At 41.0% G+C, this 26,896-nt stretch overlaps 1 protein-coding gene across 3 annotated transcripts; it reads left to right on the top strand.

Moving 5' to 3' along the window:
- The first annotated feature begins 724 nt into the window (after window positions 1–724).
- Window positions 725–25,940, top strand: slc9a7 (solute carrier family 9 member 7). 3 transcript variants are annotated; one of them, XM_069704114.1, is made up of 16 exons: window positions 725–1,406; window positions 3,383–3,585; window positions 3,666–3,743; window positions 6,068–6,144; window positions 6,250–6,362; window positions 6,451–6,556; window positions 7,944–8,090; window positions 8,227–8,327; window positions 9,345–9,433; window positions 10,045–10,158; window positions 10,469–10,580; window positions 10,681–10,834; window positions 16,527–16,590; window positions 18,561–18,643; window positions 19,618–19,723; window positions 23,189–25,940. In XM_069704114.1, the coding sequence occupies exons 1-16, from the start codon at window positions 1,139–1,141 to the stop codon at window positions 23,450–23,452; spliced, it is 2,079 nt and encodes a 692-aa protein (XP_069560215.1). In that variant the 5' UTR covers window positions 725–1,138; the 3' UTR covers window positions 23,453–25,940. The 3 variants fall into 3 exon arrangements, with proteins under 3 accessions (XP_069560215.1, XP_069560216.1, XP_069560214.1); XM_069704115.1 differs by lacking the exon at window positions 23,189–25,940 and adding an exon at window positions 23,058–23,155 and having other exon boundaries at window positions 7,944–8,085; window positions 8,222–8,327; XM_069704113.1 differs by having other exon boundaries at window positions 726–1,406; window positions 7,944–8,085; window positions 8,222–8,327.
- The last annotated feature ends 956 nt before the right edge of the window (window positions 25,941–26,896 follow it).

Genomic DNA, 26,896 nt, shown 5'->3' with positions numbered 1-26,896 from the left:
GACATCTAATTAGCCTGGCTAGCTGTGTTAAAGGTTAAACTATTGAAAAAGAAAAGTGAGGTTGTCACTTTTCGATATTTTGACAGCAGGTGAAGAGTAAAGTTCCCGGGGTCACGTGGGACATCCCTAGACGGGAACTTGTCCAATTCCCAATTGCCTCAAATGTCTGATTTGCATACACTGAGCTTGTCCACTGAAAACAGAAGCCTTTGAGGAAAGTGTGAAAGGGTACTTCAACAGGAAATGTGAAGAGGACATACCATAATTACCAAATGAAAGGAATAAAAGAGTCAGGTGATACCCTCCGTGGACGCTCAAAATGACACCGATTAGGTAGGTAGGTAGGTATTTACTTTATTAATCCCCGAGGGGAAATTATTTCGCTACAGCAGCATACAGAAGCAATAAGATAATAATAGAAATAATAGAATAAAATAATAGAATAGAATAATAGAAAAGCAATAAAATAGCAGTAAATAGCAGTAAAAAATATAAATATAAAATGCACAGTATATACAGTACATTATATATATATATATATATATAATATACAAACAAACCAAGAAACACAGTCAACAATGTTATTGTACTGTGATGGATTTTGCCAGAGGTGAGTTATTGTACAGTCTTATTGCAGTGGGCAGGAATGATCTCCTATTACGTAATAAAGAAAATGATCAGTGGCACTTTAAGTCCCCCCTCCAGCTGTGGCCCCCTGTTACCTCTCTCCACTTCCACTACCAAGACCACATTATCCAAACAGGATATTTGCTTCTACTTTTCGTCTTAACGTTCAAACGCAGCCTGAATTTCCTGTTTTAGAAGAAGACCAAAACTGCCCAGTCATCACAATCCCAGGACAATGACTCAGTAGCTCGAAATCAGCGGACTTGAAAGCAGCGAGATTTGGTCTTCTCCACAAGGGCAGCGCAGTCTCTCCTCCGGAGCGACTTCCTCGCCCTCTTCTTCTTCTTCTTCTTCTTCTTTTTTTTTTAAACATCGCACCGTGTACCTTTAAAAGGTTGAACTCGCCGGTTTACGGTCTGAGCACCGGGTCGTTTCTCCCCTCGGCTCAGCTGTGTACCTTCCGGCAGTGACATGGCATAGAGGCGGTGTGCTGTCAGCATCATCCTGCACCATGGACGCTCTCCGACATGCGGAGCGGAGCGGAGCCTCCGCGATGCTGCCCGCTTGGATCCTACTGAACATGGTGTCGGGGCTGAAGGCGGAGGACGACGGAATGGAGGAACTAGCCACCGAGAAGGAGGCAGAGGAAAGTCACCGACAGGACAGCGTTAATTTGCTGACATTCATTTTGCTGCTGACCTTAACCATCCTCACCATATGGCTCTTCAAGCACAGACGGGTTCGTTTCCTCCACGAAACCGGACTGGCAATGATTTACGGTGAGGCTTATAGATTATATGTTCGTTGCCCAACACGCATAGATGCACGCACACGCTTCACAACCACCACCACCACCACCACCTTCCTGCAGGCTTTGCATGATTCAGTCTCCCTTGCGGCTGCACAGAGGCGATGAGAAGATAGACCTGAAGACACGGAGATGATTTAAATCTGAACAAATTCACTGACGCGCCTCCGCATTCCCACCAGCTCTCATAGCTCCTAATTGGCTGGGCCAGTCCTAATTTCTAGAAGGTGCTTTCGGCTCCACTAGGCTGCTGCATGTGTAGCTTTCTCCCTGACTGACTGGGAATCAGTACTCCTGACATATCTGAAGCCACTTCAACCGTCTCTGTGCTACCGTGAGCTGGGTTTCAGTAGCCTAAATGCATACAATGTTGTTTTATTCTCTCACAGGACACCAATATAATACAAACATGTGCCTTATACAGCTGTCATTGTAGAATACCTTGGAAATGGCCTTCTGAAATACAATCACCATATGTGCTTTCTAAATGTTTGCTATAATATCCTTTAAGCGCTTTAAGTACTTCAAAGGTGTAGTTAATGGGAAAGGACATAAATGATGTGTTTAGTACCTTCCACATTAAGTTGCAGCTTAGAAGGCTATAATGTTAAATGTGGCCAACATTATCATTAACTGCCCCCCCCTCCCCCTCCTCCTATTAAGTCTATTTCAACAGGGACATCCACGACAAGCATGGATATTCACTCATGTAACTAAATAACCTGGGAAAATATGGAACTATCAGTTTAGAAATGATCAAAGATCAGTCCGCTTTCCAAACACAAAGTGTGTTCAGCTCAGTTAAACATTTAAAATGTAAATGCCTCAGGACAACACGAAGAATTTAGTCTTGTCACATGCCTTATCAGAGAGATCTCTGTCACTCAGTGCTACAAATGTCACTTATTAACCAGAGATGTCATCATGAAAAAGGCAGACTTTGATTTATTGTTGTTTTTTTAATTTGATGCTTAAAAAGCAAATGTATCTGATGCTTCTTCAGCAAAGCTGCTTTTTATTTTCCAGCTTCTCAAACATGAACCACGTGCTCCAGCGGGGAGTTGTGACTTGACAGCAGGTCAAAAACAGGAAACTGACATAAATATTCGAGTTGAGATTAGTTATTTTCAGTGGTGGCAACGTAGAGCTCGTGCGCAGATACAATAAGACGGGTTTATTATCTTTAGCATAATCTTTGTAAATCAAAAGCTCATACAAATCTAGTTTTGGTGGATTCAGTTGGATTTTGTGAAGTCTAAATCTATATTGTGTCAGACCAGACTGTTTATATTTGTTGGACTCTCAACAGTGTTAAAGTGCTGCCAAGCAGAAACCTTGTCACAACACTGATTGATAGAAATCCTTTTTCATGCTATCACGTGCTCTTTTTCCTATTATGCAACTTCCTCGTCCAAATCCACGGAAAGCACCGAAAGTTTGTGAAGTTTGTAATTTGAATATATATATAAAAAAAAAAAAAAAATCAAAACAACAGGTGATTCTGTCCCTGAAATAAACCACCTTTACTGTGTGTGTGTGTGTGTGTGTGTGTGTGTGTGTGTGTGTGTGTGTGTGTGTGTGTGTGTGTGAGATGTTCCTGGTTAACCCTATAGATGAGAGAATCAGCGAGCGCAGTGCTGGCAGCTTTGCTTTGCCGTGTCTCCCGCAGATAACCGCTGTCTGATCGGGGGATTTACTGTACGCTCTCTGCCGCCTGCCTCATCCCTTTTTTCTCCCGGCTGTAGCTCTGCACGAGATTCTGCTTATCATCTCCCCATTTTTCTGTCTTTGCTCTCTGTGTGTCGCCGCCTGAGCCTGTGAAAATGTATCAGTTGACCTGGTGACATTTCCTTTTGGATACTTGTGGATTCTCACATTCATTAGCTGATTAACTGAAAAGGTTATACCTATTTAAATTTGTCTTACTGTGATCATCTTTCTTCTCAGGTTTGCTGGTAGGTGTGATTCTGCGTTACGGCATTCCTGCCACCAGCTACCACAACAAGACACCCCCGAGCTGCTTGCTGAATGAGGGACCTGCCAGCACCCTGCTGCTTAATGTCAGCGGCAAGTTCTTTGAGTACACCCTCAAAGGGGAGATCAACTCCAGAGAGATTCACAATGTGGAGCAGAACGACATGCTGCGCAAGGTAGTAAAGAAAAACGGTCTTCAGCTCTGCGTTTTCCACCTGATTCACACTGATAGGTTGAAATGTTTCGTCTCTTCTAGGTGACATTCGACCCTGAAGTTTTCTTCAACATCTTGCTGCCTCCAATCATTTTCCATGCTGGGTACAGTCTTAAGAAGGTGAGATCCACAGTAATGTGAGAGGGTGTTGTAGTGGGGCCAGGTGGACATACCTGCTGCCACAAACTGCTGTTTCATTGGACAGATGGCCGGATAAGAAAAGCTCTCATTGGCCAGTGTTTGCTGAACATAAGTGGCCCCTTTTGAGGGGGAAGTCCAGAGCAGATGTCTTTCGTTTCCTCTCTGGCATTTTCGCTGGCACAGAAAACCGCCTGACGCTGACAATATGAGCAGTTTCTGCTTTCGATTGTTGTAAAGTGTACTCTATGGTCTTAAAGCAGATTAGGTTTTATTTGGTCCTTGGGATTCGGCCCTGCGGTTTCGTCATCAACCCATCACCATATTTACACCATGTGAATCTCAAATACAGCAGATGGTACTTTTTGTGTATGAAAACAGCGGGTTGCATCGGCGCTTTAATGTCCCGCCCTTGAAGGAGTGGAGAATGAGATGAGTTTAAACAGCTGCTGACATCTGATCTATGGTCTTTGTGTGAGGGCATAACTCTACCTCATCCAATTATACAGTGATAAATAATATCAAGGAGAAACCAGATGAAGCAGGGGAAATGGCCTTGTTCGTTGCTACTGTACACAGCTTCTCATAAAGGTCTGACGGTGTAACAGTGAAGAGGTTGAATTGTAATTTAGTTTGTAGCGGTGTAGCTACAGGGGTTAGTCGGTTCACCTCTTTGGACCACGCCGAAATATCTCGGCAACTATTTAATTGATTATTATGAAAGTTAGTACATTTATTTCCCCCCAGAGAGTGAATCCTAATGACTTGACTGGGAATTCCTTGACTTGTCACCATCAGCAGGAAAAGTTTTTACCTATCCTGTGAAATATTTACAGGATGTCGTTGGGACCAGATTTTGTAGAGGCTTTCTTTGTCCCCAGAGGATGAATCCATCTTGACTTTGATATACTGTATCTTCAACTTTTCCTTTAGCGTCAATGTGAGGTTGGTTTTTGGGTTGAGATTGAAATGTCTCGACAGTTACTGGTTTCATTATACGTAAATCTGGTGCATACGTTCATATTCCCCACAGGATGAATTGTGCTAACGTTCGTGGCCATGTATCACTACCATCATGACCAAATCCTTCCAAAACGTATTCACTTCCCATCAGCCTCAGCTCTACTTTGACTTTTGTGCTAACATGCGAAATTAAAGATGGTGAGCAGGGTTAACATTATATTTACTGAACATCAGCATGTTAGCATTGTTATTGTGAGCATGTTAGCTTTCTAAAGTGTTTAGCTCCAAGAAGCCTTATCAAGTGGCCAGCGTGCCCATAGACTCTTCACCTTGTTAGTATATATTGTTCATCTGCATCTCATGAATATTTAATTATAGATGAATCTAGGTGTCACTCAAGATGACATCACATTGCCCGTTTTGTCCCAAACTGAAAAGGTGTTCAATTTACACTCGTATAAAAAAATGGGAAAACAGCAAATCGTCACATCTTAGAAGATGGAACCAGCAGATACCTGCAATTACTGAGCTATGTTTTCTGAATGACGAGACCGCTAGTCGATAAAGACACTGGAAAATGTAGTATGTGCCAACTAATAGTTCTTATTTTGGAAAAGTGTGATGCCTCAAGTTGTTTGTTTTAAAAAATCTCACTGCGATGGTTTATGGCGACTGTGGGTTTGACACTTTTTGTGTTTTTCTCGTGATTCAAGTTGGAATTTGCTGAGTCAAACAACAGGCCTCAGGAAATAGGAAGAGGGAGGTCGTGTCTCATAACAGACTTCAAGTTCACCATTTTTTTTTTTTTTTTTTTTTACCAAAATCATCTGTGAGAGTCAATTTCAAACACAATTTACAGCAGTGAGAAACAGAGAAATATGCAGTTTATGGCTTTAATGTTTTTGTGCTTCTTAGTTTTGACCTAACTTTTCCATTCAGTTCATCATCTGTTTGAGACCATCGTAGCGAAACACCAAGGACTGTAACTGATAATGTTGGCATCATTGACTACATGTCATCTACCCGAGTTGTATATCCTCAACAGAATTGTCAAAATTTTAGAAAAGGCCCACCAACAGTTTTTGTTTCTTGGACTGCGCTGCGTTTGGAAGTGATCCGGAGCACCGTTTGTGTTTCGCTGCTTGTTTGTTTTACAACCAGTCAAACAGCTGGGTGTGTTTGTGTTGCGAGTCCTGTTTGGCCAGGAGTTGTTCACCCAGCCACCCTTACCGACCCGAAGGCTTCAGCCTTCAAGGCATTTCTTTAATGAAGTTTTTTCTGAAAATGAAATTTTTTTTGTTTCCTCCTTTTTCCTCATCTGATTCTTCTTTCTCTTCCTGCAGAGACACTTCTTCAGGAATCTGGGCTCCATCATAACGTATGCCTTTCTTGGCACTGCCATCTCATGTTTTGTTATTGGGTAAGTGTCAGTTACAAATCAGGAACTTTGTGAATAAATCCTCCCATTGTGACCTTGGTTAATACTGTACTTCCTCCTCTTCCCCTCCACCGGCTGTCTGTGCAGGAATCTGATGTACGGTGTGGTCAAGCTGATGCAGGTGGTCGGACAGCTGACTGACAAGTTCTACTACACGGACTGCCTTTTCTTCGGTGCCATCATCTCTGCCACAGACCCAGGTGTGCATGCTGACAGTGGGACGTGTTTTCTGGTTGTGTTTATAAAATGAGCCCATGTTTGAACTGTTTTCTCTGTCTGTGGGTCTAGTGACGGTTTTGGCCATCTTTAATGAGCTCCACGCAGACGGGGATCTCTACGCTCTGCTGTTTGGAGAGAGTGTAATGAATGATGCAGTCGCCATTGTCCTTTCCTCGTAAGTTAAATATTTATCCAATGGTGGAATGTAACTCAGTATATTTACTCAAGTACTGAACTTAAAAACAAGTTTGGGGTATTTGTACTTTAATTGAGGTTTTTCATTTCATGCTACTTTATGCTTCACAACAGGACAAATATTATACATTTTATTCCAGCATGTTTATTTGATAACTTAAGTTACGAGTTACTTTATAGATTCATATTTTTGCATGCAAAACACATCAGTGCTTATAATTATAATATTTTGTTATGAATTAAACTACCTAATGGACAAGTACAGCTGAAATTTGCTGTTTTTCCTTTTCACTTTAATAATTTTGAGTTTTGGACTGCACAGGTTTTGGATGATTCTGACAGGCTTACTATTTTCAAAAATTTTACAAATCAGCATTCAATCGATTAATCATGAATATAATCAGCAGATGATTCCACAATGAAAGTAATAATCAGATGCAGTCTTTTGCAAAATAGTGAAGAATTAGCAGCACCTCAACCAGCCACAGCAGTGAAATGCTGCTTTTACTTTAATGCAGTGATCAACAGTGATAGTGGCAGTGATAATAATCTAATAATATAATTTACAGTAGTATAACAGTCATGGGGGATATTTTAAATGAAAAGCTTTTAATTGTAATATCAGTGATATTAATACTTTGAGGCTGTTAATACTTCCACCACCATCCTCATCACGTTCCCTGCCTCTACACCATCTACACCACATAAACGAGTCGACCTGTGAGGTTTTTGAGCTTCTCTTGAAATTCAACACTGAAGTGTGAAACGGCAGCGCCGCTCTGCATCGCTGCTCCTCATGACAGACAGACAGACAGACAGACAGACGACACTGTGCCGCCCTCTGCTGGAAGATTACAAATCACCATCCTGCACGAGATATTCGAGATTTAGACTTTATTAATCCCACAGTAGGGACATTTAGTCGTCACAGCAGCATAAACACAAAAAAAGTGCACACAATAAGAAAAAAATAACAAACGTATAAATAAAACAAGATGGATAAAAAAATAAGAGCAATGAATAAATACACACACACACACACACACACACAGACTATATACACAAAACCAAATAAATAAATAGAGTTTGTGATGAATGGGAAGTGTCAGGTGCTATGAAATGAACAGTGCAATATTTTAGGTTGGTGTTGAATAGTCTGACAGCTGTCGGAACAAAGGACCTGCGGTAGCGCTCTTTCTTTATGGCCTATTGTTTTACTTTATTCTGGTAGATATGTAAACAAATCAACAAAAAATGCACACAGGTGCACAATTATTTTTCAAAAAGTGAGTTATGTCCTCAATCATGAGGAGAAATTTATGACATGCACTGAAAATGACTGGCTCATTGTGTTTTTTGTATTCCAGGTCTATTGTGGCCTACCAGCCCAGTGGTGCAAACACACACATGTTTGATGCCTCAGCTTTTTTCAAGTCAGTGGGTGTTTTCCTGGGGATTTTCAGCGGCTCCTTTGTGATGGGTGCAGCCACAGGAGTTGTCACCGCTCTCATATCCTTCCCTGCGTGCTTTGAAATGAAATTCATTTCTGATTTCCTGAACTGAACTGTTTCTCGGAGCAATTGCTGTGTTATAGTTGTACTTCATAAAGATCTGAAACAGTCTTCTTCTTTAACTGGTCCCCTACGTCACCAAGTTCACCAAGCTGCACTGCTTCCCGCTGCTGGAGACCGCCCTCTTCTTCCTCATGTCCTGGAGCACTTTCCTGCTGGCCGAGGCCTGTGGGTTCACAGGTGAGCGTCTGTGTGCAGCATTGAAGGAAGTGCATGCAGTTTGGAAAGTTGGCAGTAGAAATGTGTGGCGAGGAGGCTAAAAGAAGTCTGCATCTTCAGAGTCTGTTGGCCTTCAGTGTGACTTAAACCTATGTAAATAAACTATATCAAAAGTTTCGTGCTCTTGGCTCCTGGAATCTACAAAGTGGCATAAGGTGAGCAACCTCATTATGCGCAAGAAACGATCCTGGGGCCTGAGAGAAGGACTCAAAAAGGCTCAATTTATTTCTAATCCAAAAAGAAAAAATGGAAAAAACAGTGACTTATATTTAGGTTTCTTGCTATTCTTTCCCAGTTAGTCATCTTCTGCTTTATCAGAATTGCACCTAAATTTGTCGCTCCTTTGACAGAATATTAAGTTTTTGCTCATGCTTTAGTGTTTAATTTCATAAGGTTGGGGATTAAAAAAAATAATGGTAGAGCTCCAAAAACACTGGATACTACATTTCCCATAATGCCTTATTGCCCTTTTGTGAAAAAATAAATTGGTGGAGTGTCTCTTTAAAAAGAGAATTGAGTTTTTTTTCAACAGAACTTTTAGTTATTTAACAGTTTGTTTTTTGTTTTTTACACCTGTATTTGAAATGATCATTGACATTCCCTTCACTTTACCAAGACTGAGTCTTTTCATGTGGAGCTCACATGTTGTCGCTTGTGCTGAAACGCGTAGCTGTGAGCAGTTCAAACAAAGTACTGGTAAACTATCCTCAGAGAATTAAATCTGTCTGTTATACAAATGAAATGTGTCGGGATTTAAATTCAGATTAAGCAGCAGATGGGCTGTAGAGGAAATTAACAGATGATATATTACATAGTAGGGAGGCTGTAAGAGGACTGAATAGGAATCTGGTTCAGATGTTTTCTAACATTAAATTGTACCACTGGGAATTAAACCAGTACCTGTGTAACGCAGTCGGTCTGTTGAAGTCACTGTATTAAACCCCTTGAATGTGTTAACGCGTGTGTGTTGTCCTACAGGCGTTGTTGCTGTGCTGTTTTGCGGCATCACGCAGGCTCACTACACCTACAACAACCTGTCTGAGGAGTCCACAAAACGCACCAAGCAGGTAACGTCTGACGACTCCCTGCACGCGGAGCCCCTTTTATTTTGGACTGTAGTACGAACAGGGTGCTCGTGCCAGATGGCGCCACGCTCAGCCTGCTGTGACCTTAATCGGGGCGGTCTGAGGACGTGACTGTTTAGTTTGCCAGAGGGGGTTCAGTCTTGAGGACAGGGTACAGATTAGCATGTAGACAACATGCAGGGTGACACATTTTGGATCAGTGTACTGCCAGACTCTCGTAATTCAGTTTCAGAGACAGCTATGCTCACTTAGTACAGTAACAAGGTTAATGTACTTAGAGACAAACGGAAATGAAGAAAACTCTCCTTAATATTGTGGTGTGCATTTTTATTTTGTCTCTGTATTGGTGTGTTTGCCCTTGTCCTCTGTCCACCGCTCAGAGCAGCGTAGATGTGATTAGCATGGCAGCCAGAGAGTCTGTCACCCTGAGAGAGAGGAAACAACAACTGCCAAAGCTTTTCTGAGGGGACAGATGAGGCACTTAACTCAGACAACATGTTGTTAACGTGAACCCTTTGAAGCTCGACCTGTGTATTTTTAATACTCTGTATTCATATAATTCTAAACTGAATATATATATCTTTTATTTGCAGCTCTTTGAGGTGCTTCACTTCCTGGCTGAGAACTTCATCTTCTCCTACATGGGCTTGGCTCTGTTCACCTTCCAGAATCACATTTTCAGTCCCATCTTCATCGTCGGAGCCTTTGTATCCTTTTTGTTTTCAGTCTCGACTCTTTTCACTGAATCTGATTTACAGCTGCACATCTAGGCCATAGTTGGGGACTCGGAGACGGTTGTGACGTCCTGTGGACAAGTCACACTTCTCTTTAGTCTAAACTGAAAGTCTCCTGTGCAGAGTTTTGTGTTATTTATCTCCAAAAATATAATTGTAGGAAATATTTTACTGCTTTACAATGAAGTTCACTTTTCTCTGTTGCTGTGGTCAGCACACCTCGCTCCCTGAATCTCTCCAGCATGAAATTGTTGAGTCCAAAACTTCTTGACTCGCCGGTCAGATTGCCATATTCATTGGAAGAGCTCTCAACATCTACCCGCTCTCCTTCCTTCTCAACCTCGGTCGAAGGCACAAGATCAAAGGAAACTTTCAGCACATGATGATGTTTGCGGGTATGATAAAACAACCTTTTTTTTCTATTGTTCTTCATCATGTCAGGCTCAGTGTTACTGGATGTTTTTTTATTTTTATTTTTTACGTCCTCCTCTGCAGGTCTGCGTGGGGCGATGGCGTTCGCCTTGGCCATCCGGGACACGGCGACCTACGCCCGTCAGATGATGTTCACCACCACGCTGCTCATTGTCTTCTTCACTGTCTGGGTGTTCGGAGGAGGAACCACGCCCATGCTGTCATGGCTGCACATCAGGTGAGGCCTGTAATTAGTATTCTACATTTCCCATGAAGTAATCTGGCATAAGGTACGGTGTTGAAAAGATATGGACTGAAACTATTATTAACCTTGATCAGACACAGCATGACTTTTGAGGCCTTGTGCATCATTAAAGAAGTGAGATAAAGTTAACTAACACATTGTCTTGTTTGATTTTGCTACTTCTGATTGGGAATCGTATCCTATTGAACTTTCATGCTTAAGTATTTTCCCAAATTTAAAATACAGAGGCACAACATTGTCAGGTGTTATGGAGCAGCCAAGATGAAGAGAAACTCATTTCAGACACATTAAGGCAAAATGCAGAAATTAGTTGGTAATACTGAACTTACAACAAAATTTGACTTCTTGTTAATAGAATATTATTCAATAGAAATGTATAATTTCTGTGAAGGCAGTGTTCAAATTCCCCTCAAGTTAACTTGAGAGAAAACCACAGCTAAAACTAGAACTACATTTGCTTAATGCTTTTTATAGTTAGCTGTTGCCTGTAATTAAAACAATTTTGATGAAATGACATCTTGATAATTAATTAACTAAGTTAATGAGATTAATATCTAAATTCAGTCATAAAGGAGAAAAGTAGAGGAAAAACAACTCTTGTTAAAGCTAGCATTAATTAGCTTAGCTTTAGCAGAGCCACAGCTATCAACATCTCCCCTTTTGATTCATTTATTGCAATTTAAAAAAAAATATAATTTACCTTTTGATCAGATATTTGTGATACAATTGTAATTATAAATTAACATTTAAAGTCCGAGAACCGACAAACACCTCGAAAAATATATATAATCAGGTATATGCAGGTTTTTTTTTTTTTACTTTTCCTCAAAGAAACTAAATAAAATGAGCAAATATAATTATCTGATAGATTCTATGGCAATTCATTTTTTAATTCTTGGGGTAATATAATAGAAAATAACATGACAGGAAGACATTACAACAGCGTGTTACCGAGTTTATCCTCTGCCCTGAAAACGTGAAACATTTCTTTCTCGACTTCATGGCTTCTATATTGCCTCTTTGTTTAGCACTTAAATATACGCTCATTGTTTGCATCAGTTTTAATAAATGTAGCTACTTTCTCCAACAACATGTAAGTCCTCTCCTGTTGACATCTTGAAATTGGTCAGTTGCCTCTTGTTGGGGATGTCCAGAAGAGGGGGCCAGAGTCCTCCACTGCTGCTTCCTTTCCATAGTCCAGTCCTCTCATCTAGAGCCTTTTGTTCGATCTTTGAAGGAGATTACTGCATGATCTACTGTAGGAAGTACTGCAGTAACTACCCTGAACATTTGAACTTGAGCCTGAAGGGATACTGAATAAAATGAGATGCCCCAATGTGAGATGCTGCAGTGATTTGGTCATGTTGCTTTCTGTCTGTGTGGAGGTCAGCCTCATTTTTTATTGTCATCTGACCATGATGCACTGGGAGGCTCTATTTGTCATGATAAAGCGGATTGTGTGTGTGTGTGTGTGTGTGTGTGTGTGTGTGTGTGTGTGTGTGTGTGTGTGTGTGTGTGTGTGTGTGTGTGTGTGTGTGTGTGTGTGTGTGTGTGTGCGTGCGCGCGTGCGTGCGTCTGTGCGTGACAACAACAGCGGCCTAAGTGAACAGGTCTGTTTAATATGAGTAATGCCTCCTCGGACCGAGCAGGAACTATTGTGGTTGGTGGAGGTTTACAGCACTGCCAAAATCTCCCTGTGAACTCATTACCATGGTAACCACAACATGAGGTGCATGGCAGGCAAATATCAGCCGTGCTTCTCTGTGATCTTGGTATCATCCTCTGTAGCTATATGTGCACAAATGTACACATTTTTACTCTTTATGGGGGCACATTTATATCCCTGAAGGACATTAAACTGCTCAGGTCATTAATAAAACATGCATGGATGCTGCCTTATAATCAAACCACTTTGGTATTGAACAGTATATTTTCCCATCTCCTCAAAAATTAAATTTGCACAATATAATTTATTACATTTTACGACACAGCCCTCTCTGGCTGTGAGGCTCATTAAGAAGCAGCCTGAGTGATGCACCCAGTTGATGAGCAGGATGTGATGGAGGACTGGTGCCGGAATAGAAAACATCTTGTGTTATTCGGTTTTGATGAATGGTCTGTAAGCAGGCAGGCAGGCCTGCAGCTTATTACAGAGCTCGGCAGTGCAGTCATCAGGAGAGACAGAGATCCCGCTGTGCTCACGCTGGGTCAGGAAAGAGCTACTAATTAATTAATCTCTTGACTCAAATGTGATTAGTTTTAGGTGCATTTGTAGCATCGGACTGGACGATATGGACGAACTCAAATATCATGATATACTGTTTGTGTTTGCGCAACACATTTACATAATTTTGGTTGAACTGTATGAACCAGGAAAGTCTACTTTCTTTTTGTATGTGTTTGTTGTGATATTTTGCCTTTCTTTGATGGGAACAGTAGAGACAGACAGGAAATGTGGTGATATGTAACACCTTTATACCCTGATAGACAGTGAAGGTGCAGCTGACAGAAATGGAAGTGGCAGTCAATAATTTTGAATGGTAGTTAATCTAGAAATGCTGAAATAAATTTAAAACTGAAAGGAGCTGAAGTGGTTATCAAAATATAATTTATGAAAGAAGTCGGACTGGCAGTTAAAGCAAAAGGTCTGAAGTAGGTTTTAGTTGAAGTGGCAGTCAAAACACAAGAAGGGAAAGGAGCTGAAATCTCAGCTGGATCTGAAAGTGTTAGAAAAATTACTCAGAGGCTGTATTCAAAATCAAACATATCAGACATTTATTCTTGCAAGAAGGAGCAAATACATGTACACTCAAAGAAGGGTGTCCAGCATTGCTCGAAGTCTCTCCTCCGTAGTTCAGCTTATATACAGTCTTAAACAGTTGACAGTCACTCCCACTCCCTCTGTAGATCTGATTTTATAGATAGTACCGAGTGAGGTCGTAGGTCACAAGATAAAGGTACAGAGACGTTGTAACTGAGACTATAGAACCATGTTGTGCAACAGATAGACAAACATTTGACAAGTATGATGAGTTCATTATTTTTCCATCAGAAAGACATTCAAGTTTTAGTTTAGCTAAAAGCACTGAGTGAAGTGAATGAGTGTTCAAGTTCTCAGTGGAGTGGAAGTAAGTGAAAGTGATGCAAGAAGTTGAAGAACTGACCAGATGAAACTTGTGGTAAATTGACAGCTGAAGTGTTACCACCAGTAGCAGATGATCTCCCAGTTAAACGATAACAGATCGTTTACTTCCAAGTGTTGGTTCAAAAATACTGAGAGCAGCTGAAAGCAGCTGAACTGTCAGTTGAAGAGTTGTAGTTATTTAATCCTGTATTATTTTTCTTTTTTTTATGAGCATGCCTGAACATCTGCTGAGCCTCAGTACCAATCTGACGATTAGTGCATGTCTCCAAAAACAACAGATACTATGTGGCAGAGGCTGCTGCCAGTTTATTAATTTTAAAAACACTGTACTCACTGTGGTCTGCTTAAACTCTCATTTACTGTCCTCCATTACCCTAACCCAAAATGCTTTTTTGTCTGGATAAAAATATTGAAACAGGACAGCTGTGATACTGAGAGATGACATGAGCTCACTGGCTGTATCTAAAGATAAGATTAAATGTGTTGCAGTTCCTTTTAAGAGCATCAAAGGCACATGATGGGACTTTTTATCAGTCTTAAAATAGAAAAGCTAAATATACCAATAATTTAACTTTAATGTGTTCAATACATATGTTTATGATGTGACAGATTTGGGAACAGCAAAACATTGCAGGAAGAGCGCCGTCAGCTTGGAGAGTGGAAGTATTTCAGGTGCTGTATGTGAACGTGGACACAGTCTCTGACAGTAACTGGTGTTGGGAAAGCGTGTGGTTGCTTCAGACAAGAATCTTTCTTCTAACTTTTTACTTCTGTTTTTTGTTTGTGGTGACGGGGAACATGGGGCGTCTGTAAAGGGCCATGGGGGAAGAAAAAGAGGGAAGGTTTGAGGTCGCACACATTTTGCCACAGAAGCAGCTCCACAAACTTGTGCAAAATTATTTTAAAACTGTGTGCAAAAGAGGAAGCTAATGAGCGGAAAGTAACGCACTGAGAGTCAAGATGCTTCCTCTGCTCAGAATTCCATGTCTTTCCTCCAGCAAAACAAAATTGCTCGCAAGGAATATTTGTTGGATTAAAGGAGGAGAGAGGATGTTTTCAGGATTAGGATTAAAGGTTAGTGGGTGAACTGAAGTCTCTCATGCAAGTGTGTGTGAGAATACGAGCACGTTTGTTTCTTATCAGGGGAAATGTGTGCTGAGCTCTGCGTCTCTCTTTTTCGGGGCCCCCAACAGTTACGTCTTAATCTCAGGACCATTCCTCCTTCCTGATGCAGCGCCCAGCACTTTGTTTCCGCTCAGCCTTTGACCTCCAGGCAGCCTCCACCTCCTAAAGATCCTCTTTGTGTGTGTGTGTGTGTGTGTGTGTGTGTGTGTGTGTGTACCAGTGTGTGTTGTGGAGAAAAAAAAAAGTCTTAAAACACAGTGGGATACTCGTGGCCTGCTTCTTTTCAAGCTGTTAAGGTGGAAACCAGAAAGACAATGCAGTTACTCACTCCTTCTGACAGGATATTTCCTCTCTATGACAGCCATGGAAAAGTCTTGAGATAACCATAAACATTAGTTGAAGCCTCTATTGCAGCTGCAGTGTCAGGTGTAGTTCAAGATTTGACCATGAAAGGCTGCATTTCTCTGCCTTGGCTTCTGTCCACAAGGATTAGTCAGTTTATGGGAATTAAAAGCGCCCCTTTTAAAATGTGCTTGTGTTCAGTTTTAATCCCTCTCTGTTGGAAAGAGACACCACAGGGAAATTATTCATGACCAGCTCCGAAGGCAAAAAACAAGTGTACGCTGTTTAAATGAGTAGTTTGACATTTTGGAAATTTGTATATTTGTTTCCGTGCACAGAGTGCAGCGTTTATGGTCTCATCTAATTCTCAGTAAGGAAGTAAATAAGTGGATAGCAAAAATGTCACAATGTTCTTTTACATAATAATAGTTTAAATATGTTACACACTAGAAATAACTGGGTTAAAATTGTCAAAGCTTGGGTCGAAGTAACACAAGCACCACTGGAAAATAAATCATTTCGACCCAGTGTCATAGTTTATATGACTGTTGGGTTCTTTACGCAAACTAATATTTTATTTTCCGTAGCCTACAGATGGAAATCCAACTTGTTTATCAGAGTGCAGTTTTGTGTTTTGCGTCACAAGTAAAAAAGTTATAACTTAATGTCACCCTTGGTTGCCTTATCGTGCATATCTTTCAGTTTCTGGCTGTTTTTCTGACTATATTAGATAAGATGCTATTTTGCAGCATTTGTCTGAAACAAAAATGGTTTAGCGATCAGTAATTTTGATGTGTGGGTTTTCAAAGTAGGTCAGCCACAGAGGAGATACATCTGTATTCTGCAGGATGGTTTCTGTGTCGAAGTGAACAGTCTACGATATCATGTCAAAATACAAACCTGATTTGTCAGAGAAGAGCAGAGGTGATACGTGGGGAAGCTACAGGCATACAATGTAAGGGGCTGACAGATGCTGCTGGTTGGTATCTCACTGAGCCATTTGACTACCTCACATTACATTTTCAGTTCTTTCTACTTCCTCTTGTGTTGCAGGGTGGATGTCGATCCAGATCAAGACCTGCAGCCCTGTGGAGACAGCTTCCAGGTCCTGCAGGGGGTGAGGATCCCACTCGGCTCATGTGTCTTTTGTCAGTGCATTTCTCCCTGCTGAAACTCTTCTGCTTCTGCTACTTTATGTTGATGCAGGCACTAGTCAGCAAGTCTAAACATGTAAATAGTTACATTTTCTGCAAAAAATATTTTTTTAGCGAATTTGCTGAACGAGACAGCGGAAGCAGAACAGCTCCGTTAGCTGTGGTGTGCAAAATCCTTTAACTTACTTTTCAGTGGGGTTTCACTGATGATGATGCATGTACAGTGTATATACCCTGTTAAACTATGTCCCACTGTACTACTGACAGAACGCTGTGAGCTTGTTTGCAGCAACGGGACGAGTGCAGGAGCTCTATTGTAACGTCGGATATTACACTGGCCAGTTTGTAGACTTATAATATTCAGGTGTCCTTTGATATTTTATTTAAATACAATTGTTTTTTCATGAAAGCTTTTTGATCTGCACCTCAGCAAGGTATTTTAAATTACAATCATTAATCACATACTGATGGTTGCAGGGCTCTATTCACCGTTTGTGAATAACTGAGTTAGCTTTATGAGGTGATTTGCCATTAGCCTCAAAACCGTCTTTAAATGATCTGCAGTCATCTTTATGCCCAAACCTGCAAAAGTGAACTATTCACAGTTAGCTTGTGCCTGATGAAGACTTCTCTGGATGAATCCCATTTATTAAGTAATTTTCATATACAAATGATTCATCAGACATTTCTGACAGTATCAGGCGAGTGGATTTTTTTTTTTTAACTCTTTAATAGTTTAATAAATTTATACATTTTAGGTAAACTATTTCAAGAAGGATCTATTGGCTAAAGTGTAATATAATAATATTGTTGATTATGTTTTTATTAGTATATAATCACCTGAAACTAAGAACAGTTGTGTTTTTGTGTTAAAATGAGCCTTTCTTCATATCTTCATATGGAGCAGTCCACTTCTACGGACATTTCTACTGTAGCCCAGAAGGGACAATCAAACACAGCCTCTAAATTCACCTACATGCTTGGAAAGGGAAGGGAAGGGAAGGGAAGGGAAGGGAAGGGAAGGGAAGGGAAGGGAAGGGAAGGGAAGGGAAGGGAAGGGAAGGGAAGGGAAGGATGAGGCGAAGGGTGTTCAGTTTGTTGTAGCCTGTAACCTCGCTGCCAGATTTCACTAAATCCCACACACATTTAAAGCAGATTAAATCAAATTTGGCCTACAAATAAATGTGCTTTATGAACGCTTTTGGCCAGATTTCACTGCATTTGTAGAACAATCGAACGGTAAATTATTCAGATTTGTCAGCCATACAGAACACAGAGAGAGAAAAGACATGAAGGACTGTGAAAAACAAAATACCAGCAGCAGCAGCGCTGTGGCCCCAGTGCATGCCTGGAAATTCTATAATATCTAATGTATTAGGTATTAATACATATCTGCAATAGGTGCAACACTTTTGTATTTTTACTAAGAATTCAATGTAATCTAAACTTAAACGATTCAATAGTCATGTCAAACGACTATAATTTCTGATTAGATGTATTTATTACAACCGTTATTGGATGGTTGACGTTTTGTTGTAAAAGCAATTTCCTGTAATTTTATGGTATTTGTATTTAATGTAGAAAACAGACAAACCCCTGGAAAGTAAATATTCTGTGAAATATGTATTACCTCACATTACTGCCACCATAGGATCACGAGTACTGATCATATGATTGCAAATGCTTTAATAATAATAATAAACTTTATTTGTATAGCACTTTCCTAAACTACAACTTTAACCTGTTGATCACGCTTTTGTTGCTTATATTTCAAAATAAAAGCTCGGTGTTATAAAATTAACAAATCAGTCCTTTAACTGATTATGAAGAATTTAATTACCGGGTTTGAATTAACAAGATCATTTTTTCTCCAGATATTTTATGCAACAAGTCCAGAATATAAGAGTGTGTTTTTTGTGTGTGCTTCTCCCAGGAAGGCGCCCAGGCTGAAGGACTAAGTAAAACCAAACAGGAGAGTGCGTGGCTCTTCAGGCTGTGGTACACCTTTGACCACAAGTATCCTTTCTGCGTCCTGCTTCACAAAAACAAGGACATATGTGTATGAATTGCATTGAGGCCACGAGGTAATTATATGTCTGAACTAGTGTGGCTCTTTGTGGTAATGTCAAGTCTCATATCCAGTCAGGATTAGTTATGTTTGTTGGATCATCCAAGGATATGGGATCAGATTAAATCAGTCTGGCTGCAACAACCGACTTAAGTAAATGTGTTTAGCAGTTCACCCCCCCCCCCCATTTCCTGCCTCCCTCCTTTCTCTGCTGAGCAATTGCTTCCCCAGGTGGCTGATTGTGTAGCTGCCTTTGAACGGAGCAGGTGTTTCTTACAGTGGAGACTTTCCCCCTGGTGACACGTGTTGTATGCAGCTGCAGCGAGCAGGTTGATTTCTCTCATTTTGTCATCTCTGAGGTAAACATCTATGATGCAAGAGCTTTATTTCATGGTTGGGGGACTGTGTCGCTGATTTCGACAGCTCGGCTTGATGCACGCTCTGACGGGGAGCTGACCGCTCCTCTTGCCACAATAACCACTTGAACGAGGCGCTGGCTTTTCCCCGAAGCGCAATACAGCCTGACTAATTACAAACAAGAGGTAGAGAAGCTGGCTGATTCCTGATGCTGCACTGCTGCCAAGAGTCACCAAATGACTCCGATTTAAACTCAAAGTATATCCTGTTGGCAGACATCCTCTACGTTATTTCATCAGTTGAAATGTGTTTACGCTGAGTTTCTGCAAGAATAGAACTTCCAGTAGGAAACGACTGACAGTATTATTGTATACAGTAAGGACACGGCTAGTTGTAAATGTTTATTTAACTGTGTTTTATTGGCTATTTCAAGAGAACTTTCCATAAAAAGACTTTATAAGCTGTAATTAATGGTTTAATTAATCACTTCTAGTTAATTTACAGCCTTTGATCCCTGTTAATAATTGTAGAGCTCTTTGTGTTGTTGTCCTTAATAAACGTCCAGTTACCTGAAGCCTATTCTGACACACAGCGGTCCGCCTCTCACCTCCACTCTGCCCAGCTACTGTGGGCCGCTGGCGAGCTGTCTGACCAGCCCCCAGGCCTACGAGGTGAGTGTCCACACGCACAAGCACAAAAACGCAGCATGCAAACAAACAGTGACGCTCCTACATGACCAGTGATCTGTGAAGAGTCCTCGGTCACACTGCAGAAACTGTAAAAAAAAAAAAAAAAAATCTGCTTCCTGCATGTTGTCCAGTCAGATGTTTGTAAAGAGTTGTTCTAAAATTTTGGTCCAAACTGTTTTTTTCTTTCTTGCCGAGAGTTAGGTGAAGAGAGTGAGATGAGGTCAGCCGGATGTAAACAAAACAAACTCTTTATTTATTTTCATAGTTTATTTTTATAGTTTATTCTCCAAATTAAGAATGGAAACTAAAAAAACATTAACAGGAAAAACAGCACTTTAAGAGGTTTTGTCTTGACTCGTTGCTGCAAAAATACATTCTGTCTCCATTTCAGAGGGTTTGAAACAATAAAGTGCAAGTCAACCTTTTGAGGTTTGTATAATTGAAAGAAGCGTGTCTGCAGTGGTAGGAAACCCCATCAATCACAAGCCTTTTTATCAAGCTGTGGATCATGGATGCTATTAATGGTAATATACCTCAACTCACCAGCTACCAGGAAACTGAAGCACCACTCTTCCAGGAAATCTGGGGCTCATCCGCCTCGGGCAAGATGCAGAAAAAAAGATTTGCTCTTCAATGCAGATAAAAAGGGGTGAAATATGTGGATACTAAGCTTGCGGTGTGAGACCAACTGTTCTCCCAAACTATGCTGAAAAGAAAGAAAAAAAAAGGAAACAAAATGTAGATGGATCTTAAATACTATCATTAGCTTTATGTTGGGAAATGTTTTTCTGCTCCAAATCTGTGGTCTCATGACAATGCGCTCATCAGTCTTGATTAACAGGTAGATTAGATTAATTTAAACTGGTTGTTTGGTTAGCAGAAGACAGAAAATCCAACGTGATGGGACATTCTGTACGTCCTTCAGATCTCAACGAAGCCATCCAGATAATAGAGCTCACAATTTGAACAACGTTGTAATGGATAAAAACACAATATAATATCGACTTCCTTCTCAATTGCTGCTTTATTTTAGCTCTGACTGCTATGCTATTAGCTAACTAGCCACTAAACCAAGAAACGTCACCTGTCACATTTACATTGCACACCATCAGAAGAAAACACAATCTGAAAGTGCAAAAACAATCTGAAAACACAACACGAAAATGCCGCAATCTGTTTTTAGTTCCCAGTGAGTCACTCCACTTCCTTGTTTGTATGTGCCTGTTACCATAACAGCATCCGCTGTCTTTATGCTAAACTGAGCAGCTGCTGGCTGTATCTTCACGCACAGCGTGGTGTAAACAGATCTGGCTACCCGACTATATTCAGTAAATAGACAGGAGACAGAATATCGATTCATTCAACTTCTCTTCTAACTCTCGGCAAGAAAGCAAAGAAGTTCGCGTCCCAAACTTTTTATTTAAAGACACGTGAACTGACATTTTCCAAGCTGTGATCCCGTTACATAAATCTATTATAATAAATGTCGTTTGGGTTGACGAGCTCATCGCACCCGTCAAATAAAACCGCTTTTGACCTTTTTTAAAGTGGCCAGCATCGAACCAAGAGTTGTGTTTTCAGTTTTCAGAACACAACATTTTTGTTTACATTTTGGATCTGGTTAAGTTGTAATTGATTCTTGTTATTATTTTCTTCTTTAAGAGTCTTTTTTTCTGGGAACAGTGATTACCCTAAAAATACTGTAGAAAATACAGTATGCACAAAAACCTTGTGCATCTCAAAGTGTTCTTTCCTTCCCCGTGTTCAGTTCGGACTCGCTGCCTCAGGGAGGCTCTCCGTGAATACTGAAGGTTGCTCTCTCAGGAGAATTGTAATATGGTCAAGTATTCTCAATGCCTGCCAGTAATCGCACAAAGAAGCGAGGCCTTCAGCAAGAGAGAAAATGGACGGTCGAGAAGCCTTTTTGCATTCAGTGGGCACAAAAGGCCCTTTTCAGTGGTACCTCAATGATGACCACTGTTCTGAAAGACACTGCGCTCTGATATTTTAAACACAGAAACAGCCATTGAGGGCACGGTCACACTTGGATTCACTCTGGCAAATTCCCATTTTCACTTCATGTGAAACACTTGGACATGGAGGCTTTTTTTTTTTTTTTTTTTTCATTTCACAGTAACCCACAGAGACCTTCACTGTGGGGATAGAAAATCCATATTGCATTTCTCTACTGCACAGTACAAATATGTTATCTCTAATTTAATTCTAATTCCAAGAAAGTAAAGTTCTGTCTCAAGTTCAGCATCCACAAATGTTTTCCAGGCCTGGTTGGTTGCCGTCGGGCTGCCTGCCAAGCGGGTAATGAATTTAGGTGGTTTGTTCATAAAATCAGGGCCATCCAGAGCTCTGTGTTGTCAAATGGGAAGAGACCGGATTAAATAAAGCTCCCTGCCTGGTCCCTCTTCGGTTATGGATATTATGAAATGTGGTCAAATAGAGCAGATTTTGATTCCTTCTGACCGTGAAATTGTGCAACATTTAAAACATGGTGGTAGAAAATACACTTCAAGCTGGATATCCATCCATTTTTGGAAACTTGACCAATTTAACTTGATTTATTCATCGTTCTAGAAAACAAAAGGCTCATGAAAAGACCAAACCCAACTCTCCATTAGTCCGCCTCTTAATGCATCCCTAATATCTGCGGCACTCAGCTTTGAGCTCATTGGTTCCTACTAAATACTTTAATCTGGAGAAATGGGTCACAAATATATAGTTTCATTTTCTAAAAAGGCCAAACAGTTTTGTTAACAACAACAAACAAACAGCAGCACTAAAATGTGGATTTCTCTGGGACTCTTTTCAGCTGCATATTAATGCTCCCTTTGTGCTCTGGTGACTGTTGTACTGCAGCAGGGTGCTGTGTGGTGTTCAGGATGACAGTTGTGTTACTATTTTAATTAAGGGTGTGACCGTTTTTAACTCCACAAAATACCTGATGGATGTACTTGCAGACTTTTCCTCTATTTCCCTTCCAAGTTGGAGTAAAACAATTATGTAATCCCTGCAGTGACCTGACATTAACTCATCCCGGGGGACATGGGTGGACTATTGATTGTCAGCCAGTCAATTAGAGCAGCGGTAACCTCATGTTGTAGAGCTCTCCGACCCGAATGCAACATGTGCTTTCAACTTTTGATGACTCATGTCCTTTTTATACCCGTGAGCTCGTACACTCGTTCACTGCCAGTTGCTGTGATATTAAGCAACTTGTGGTTTCCTGTTTGTCTTTAATCCAGATGCAGCTGCACAAGTCACTAAGAGAAAGTCTCCTGTCCTCCCCTCTGTAAATCCACAGTGTCCCTTATGAGCCTTTGCGCTGTTGATGTCAGCGTGTTCATCTGTTCACACCACGTGTCCCACATCTGTGAGCATGTCATCCTCATGTTTCCCCCCCCCCCCATGTTCCACTCTGAAATCTGCTTTCAGAACCACGAGCAGCTGAGAGATCCCGACTCTGACCTCATCCGCAGCGACGCCGACCTGACCTTCACGTTCGGCGACACCGCCATCACGGCCAACGGGGCGTCCGGCGCCGGGGCGGACGCCGCCGGGGGCTCGGGCTGGAGCGTGAACGGGAAGAGAAGCGGCAGCACATCGGAGGAGGCGCTGGAGCGTGAGCTGGACTCCCGCGAGCAGGAGCTGCTGAGCCGAGGCACGCGCCTGGTTTTCCCCATCGAGGATCACATCTAACCGCTGCCTCTCCTGCCTGACCTGACCCCCAGACCGCCTTGCCCCTCAGCTCTCCACAACAGAGAGCGTCCAGTCCTTCAGATACAAGACAGATTGGAGATATGGGAGCAGACAGGAGGGGATGGTTCAGTCTGAGCTCCCTCTCGGCCCCGGCAGCAGAGCTACTGGAGCATTTCATCCTTATTTAAAGAGATGGAGTTTACTCTCCAGGAGACACGAGTCCTCTGGAGCGTCAGGAGTGGAAATCTGCACTTTTGAACTTTGTGTGTTCAACTCGAGTGATGAAGAAGTAGATGAAAAAAAAAGTCACTGTCTCTCATCATGTGATCTGACCAGTATGTCCTCACAGGCCACCAGTCAGCACTGACAAAATGCCAAGAGCCTCCTTTGTGGTCCCGACCCATCTCGATGCGGCACAGAGGCCGCGCAGACCAAACATTAACAGTTTATAGATAGAAAAGAAGTTCTTCAGTCAATTTGTGCCGCTCACGAGACGCTGCTAAGTTTGTGAAAATGTCCACTGTTTCACACAAAAAGCATCGCTGCAGAAGAGATTGTGAGGAGCACACAGCGAGGGTGTTTCCGTCTCAGCCACCACAGCCGGTCATGGGTGATGAATGTGAGCATGTAAATAGCTACAGTGCTGAGCTTTGTTCATCTTCAGTGGGACAGCTCCTTTCAGTGTATTACACCCATGACTGTTACGGACAGCATCTCTGTGTATAATTACACCAATAAGTGTTTCAATGCTAATATTATTATTTCCTGTGAAATAATGCTGATTTCTCAAAACTTTAGAGTTAGGCTTGAAATATGCAGTTTAGCAGCACCAAAATAAAAAGCAGACCTTCATCGTATTTTTGAATCTTTTGCACACACAAAAAAAAAAAATCAGTATTGTCTACTAATATAAAGAATGTTTCAAATGATTAATCTGCTGATGATTTTCTTGATTACTTAAGTCCAATTCATGTTTTACAGATAAAGGTGAAGCAGTCAAAAAACTAAAATATGAATGTAATTACCTTACATGACAAAGAAAGAAGAAAATCATCACATTGGAGAATCAACAAGAACCAGTAACCGTCTGTGATTTTTGATTGAAAAATGACTGAAATGACTCATTTCAATTGGTCGATTAACCAACTAACCAGTTCATTGTTTCAGCTCTACATGTAAGCGACATGCTGCATTGAGGTCTTGAAGCACAGTGTCAGAAAAGCTGCAGCTACCAACATGATTTCACCTGTTTAGCTGTAGACTCAAGTAGACAAACGTTAAGACCGGGGAAACTCAGAGTCTAAACTAAAAAAGAGATTATTAAAAGAAGTGCATACACCTGCATCAGCAGCGTGTATACACGTAAACATGGTGCCTCTGCTCTGTTTACCTCGTATATTAACCTCAATATATAAAATCATGAAATCATTAACTTAAACTCCTAATTTACTTTTGTTACTTGGAGCTTTTACTTATTTAAAGGACTGCGTTTACATGTGTCTGCGTACATTTCATCCAAAAAAGAATATCAGAAGACTGATTTCATCCATGATGCAATGCTTTGTCAATGTTTTTTTAAAAAAATTATGATTAAGCAATAGTTAATGATACTGTTTTGAGAAATCTGTTAAATGTGAAGCCAAAGCCAGGAGCGCTGTTAGCTTAGCTTAGCTTAGCACAAAGTCTGGAAACAGAAAAACAGCTAGTTTGTCCAAAGGTTACAAAATCTACATGCCAGCACGCGTAAAGCTCAGAGATTAATATGGAGTTTGTTTAACCTGTACAAAAATTAAAGAGCAAAATCAGTAATTTTCCTTTTTTCAAAAGGTTTTGAATTAGACTGTTAAAGATAGCCTACATTTCATTTAGTTTTTTAAAGTTCCCCTCCACTAAAATAATGCTTTCTTGGATCTTTGAGTTTCAGTCCACAGAACAATGTCTGTGCAAAGGTTGACACTTGAAAAGGCTGTTTTCATGTTCATTTCTCTGTATCTAAAATGCGAGTTTGAGGCGTGTACCTGTGAGGAAGATTTGTGACATCACAACTAGTTCAGTTGATCGTGGTCCAATCAGCAGCTTACGAAAGTGTGATGTGGAAACTTGAATCCTGCATCGTACATACAAAGAGAGTAAAGGTTTGGAGATGTAACAGACATCTTCTATCCGATGGTCAGACATTTGAAATGAAAAATATTTAGACGTATGATTGTGCGTGTTTTTTTTTTAGGTTTAGATGTAATTCTAAGATTCTTTCTGGAAAAAAACATCAGACACAATTTATTACTCAAAGCAGAGTATTTTTTTTATATATACTTAAAATACATGAAGGGGATCTTCAACCTCTGCTAGCTGCGTCCCTGTTTCCTGTCTTTATGCTAAGCTAACACGCTGTATAGGCTTATATTTACCGGACAGATGTGATGTAATATCAACCTTCTCATCTAACTCTCTCTTTGAAAGCTAATAAATGTCAAACTATTTCCTTTAACTCACTGTGCACCTACTCGACATCATTTCATTTATGTCTTTGACAGCTGCTGTACATGAATAATGCTCACGCTTCCCTAAGCTTTTATTGCAGGCAACCCGACTGCCCATTTTCATGAAAATACAGCTCTTTTATAATAAATAGGGACACAGTATGTTCTCTTGTTTTGGTATCAAACTAATGCACGTTGTCTCCACATTAGATGGATTGTTGCATTTGCATACAGTGTGGCATCATTTGACTTGTTTGCACAGCTCCTACCGGCTGTCGTTACCTGTTTTAGATGAGATAAATGGCTCGACTTCAACATGCAACCCTATGACAGGAGCCTTCAAATTTCACTCTTCGCATTAGTCTTAGTTGCTGTTTCCCACAACAGACCACTGTTTTTGTTGTTTTCCTCCAGATTGATTAGCATCACTCCTCATGAACTTAACAGCTGGTGAAACCATCACTTCCCTCTGGGAGGAGGAGGAGGAGGAGGAGGCCAGTCATCTGACCCGCTCCCCGTTTTAAATTCAGCACGTGTCACCTTTTGTTTCCCCCCATTTCGACTGCACGCAGCGGGCTGCTGCCTTTATGTATGAGTGCACGTGGGCGGGTGTGAAAGGCGTGATTGTTAAAGTAGAATCTGAGGCTTTCACACCGGGGGAGAAGTTTTACAGCTCACCTCCAGGAGGAAATGAATCCAGTTATGTAAGCTGCATGTCGCCTTTAAAGTCACAAGCACTGTGAAGCTGCGATCGCTGTCTGAAATCCCCTGACGATAGGGAACATTGAAATAACCACTTGTTCACCATTTTGTCCCCAGCCTGAAGACACTTTATCTGCATACACACAGCAGACAGTGTCTCTGGACTATTAAACAAAATCTGACAAAGCTATGATTTCTGCTCATATCTCCGGGGAATTTTCCCACATGTTCTGCGGTATCGACTAATAAAAGTGCAGAAAAC

The sequence above is a fragment of the Brachyistius frenatus genome, unplaced genomic scaffold, assembly GCF_029030835.1.
Source record: "Brachyistius frenatus isolate BFR_SWC_R1_liver_20210118 unplaced genomic scaffold, ASM2903083v1 Contig_49, whole genome shotgun sequence".
In the NCBI taxonomy this organism is placed as follows: domain Eukaryota; kingdom Metazoa; phylum Chordata; class Actinopteri; family Embiotocidae; genus Brachyistius; species Brachyistius frenatus.
This window is presented reverse-complemented; position numbering and strand designations above follow the sequence as displayed.

Excerpts from the sequence above, each read along its gene's own strand:
- slc9a7 (XM_069704114.1), top strand. The coding sequence starts at position 1,139 with ATGGACGCTCTCCGACATGCGGAGCGGAGCGGAGCCTCCGCGATGCTG. Across the intron at positions 6,363-6,450 it reads CATCTCTGCCACAGACCCAG|TGACGGTTTTGGCCATCTTT; the intron begins GTGTGCATGCTG and ends CTGTGGGTCTAG. Across the intron at positions 18,644-19,617 it reads TGGTACACCTTTGACCACAA|TTACCTGAAGCCTATTCTGA; the intron begins GTATCCTTTCTG and ends ATAAACGTCCAG.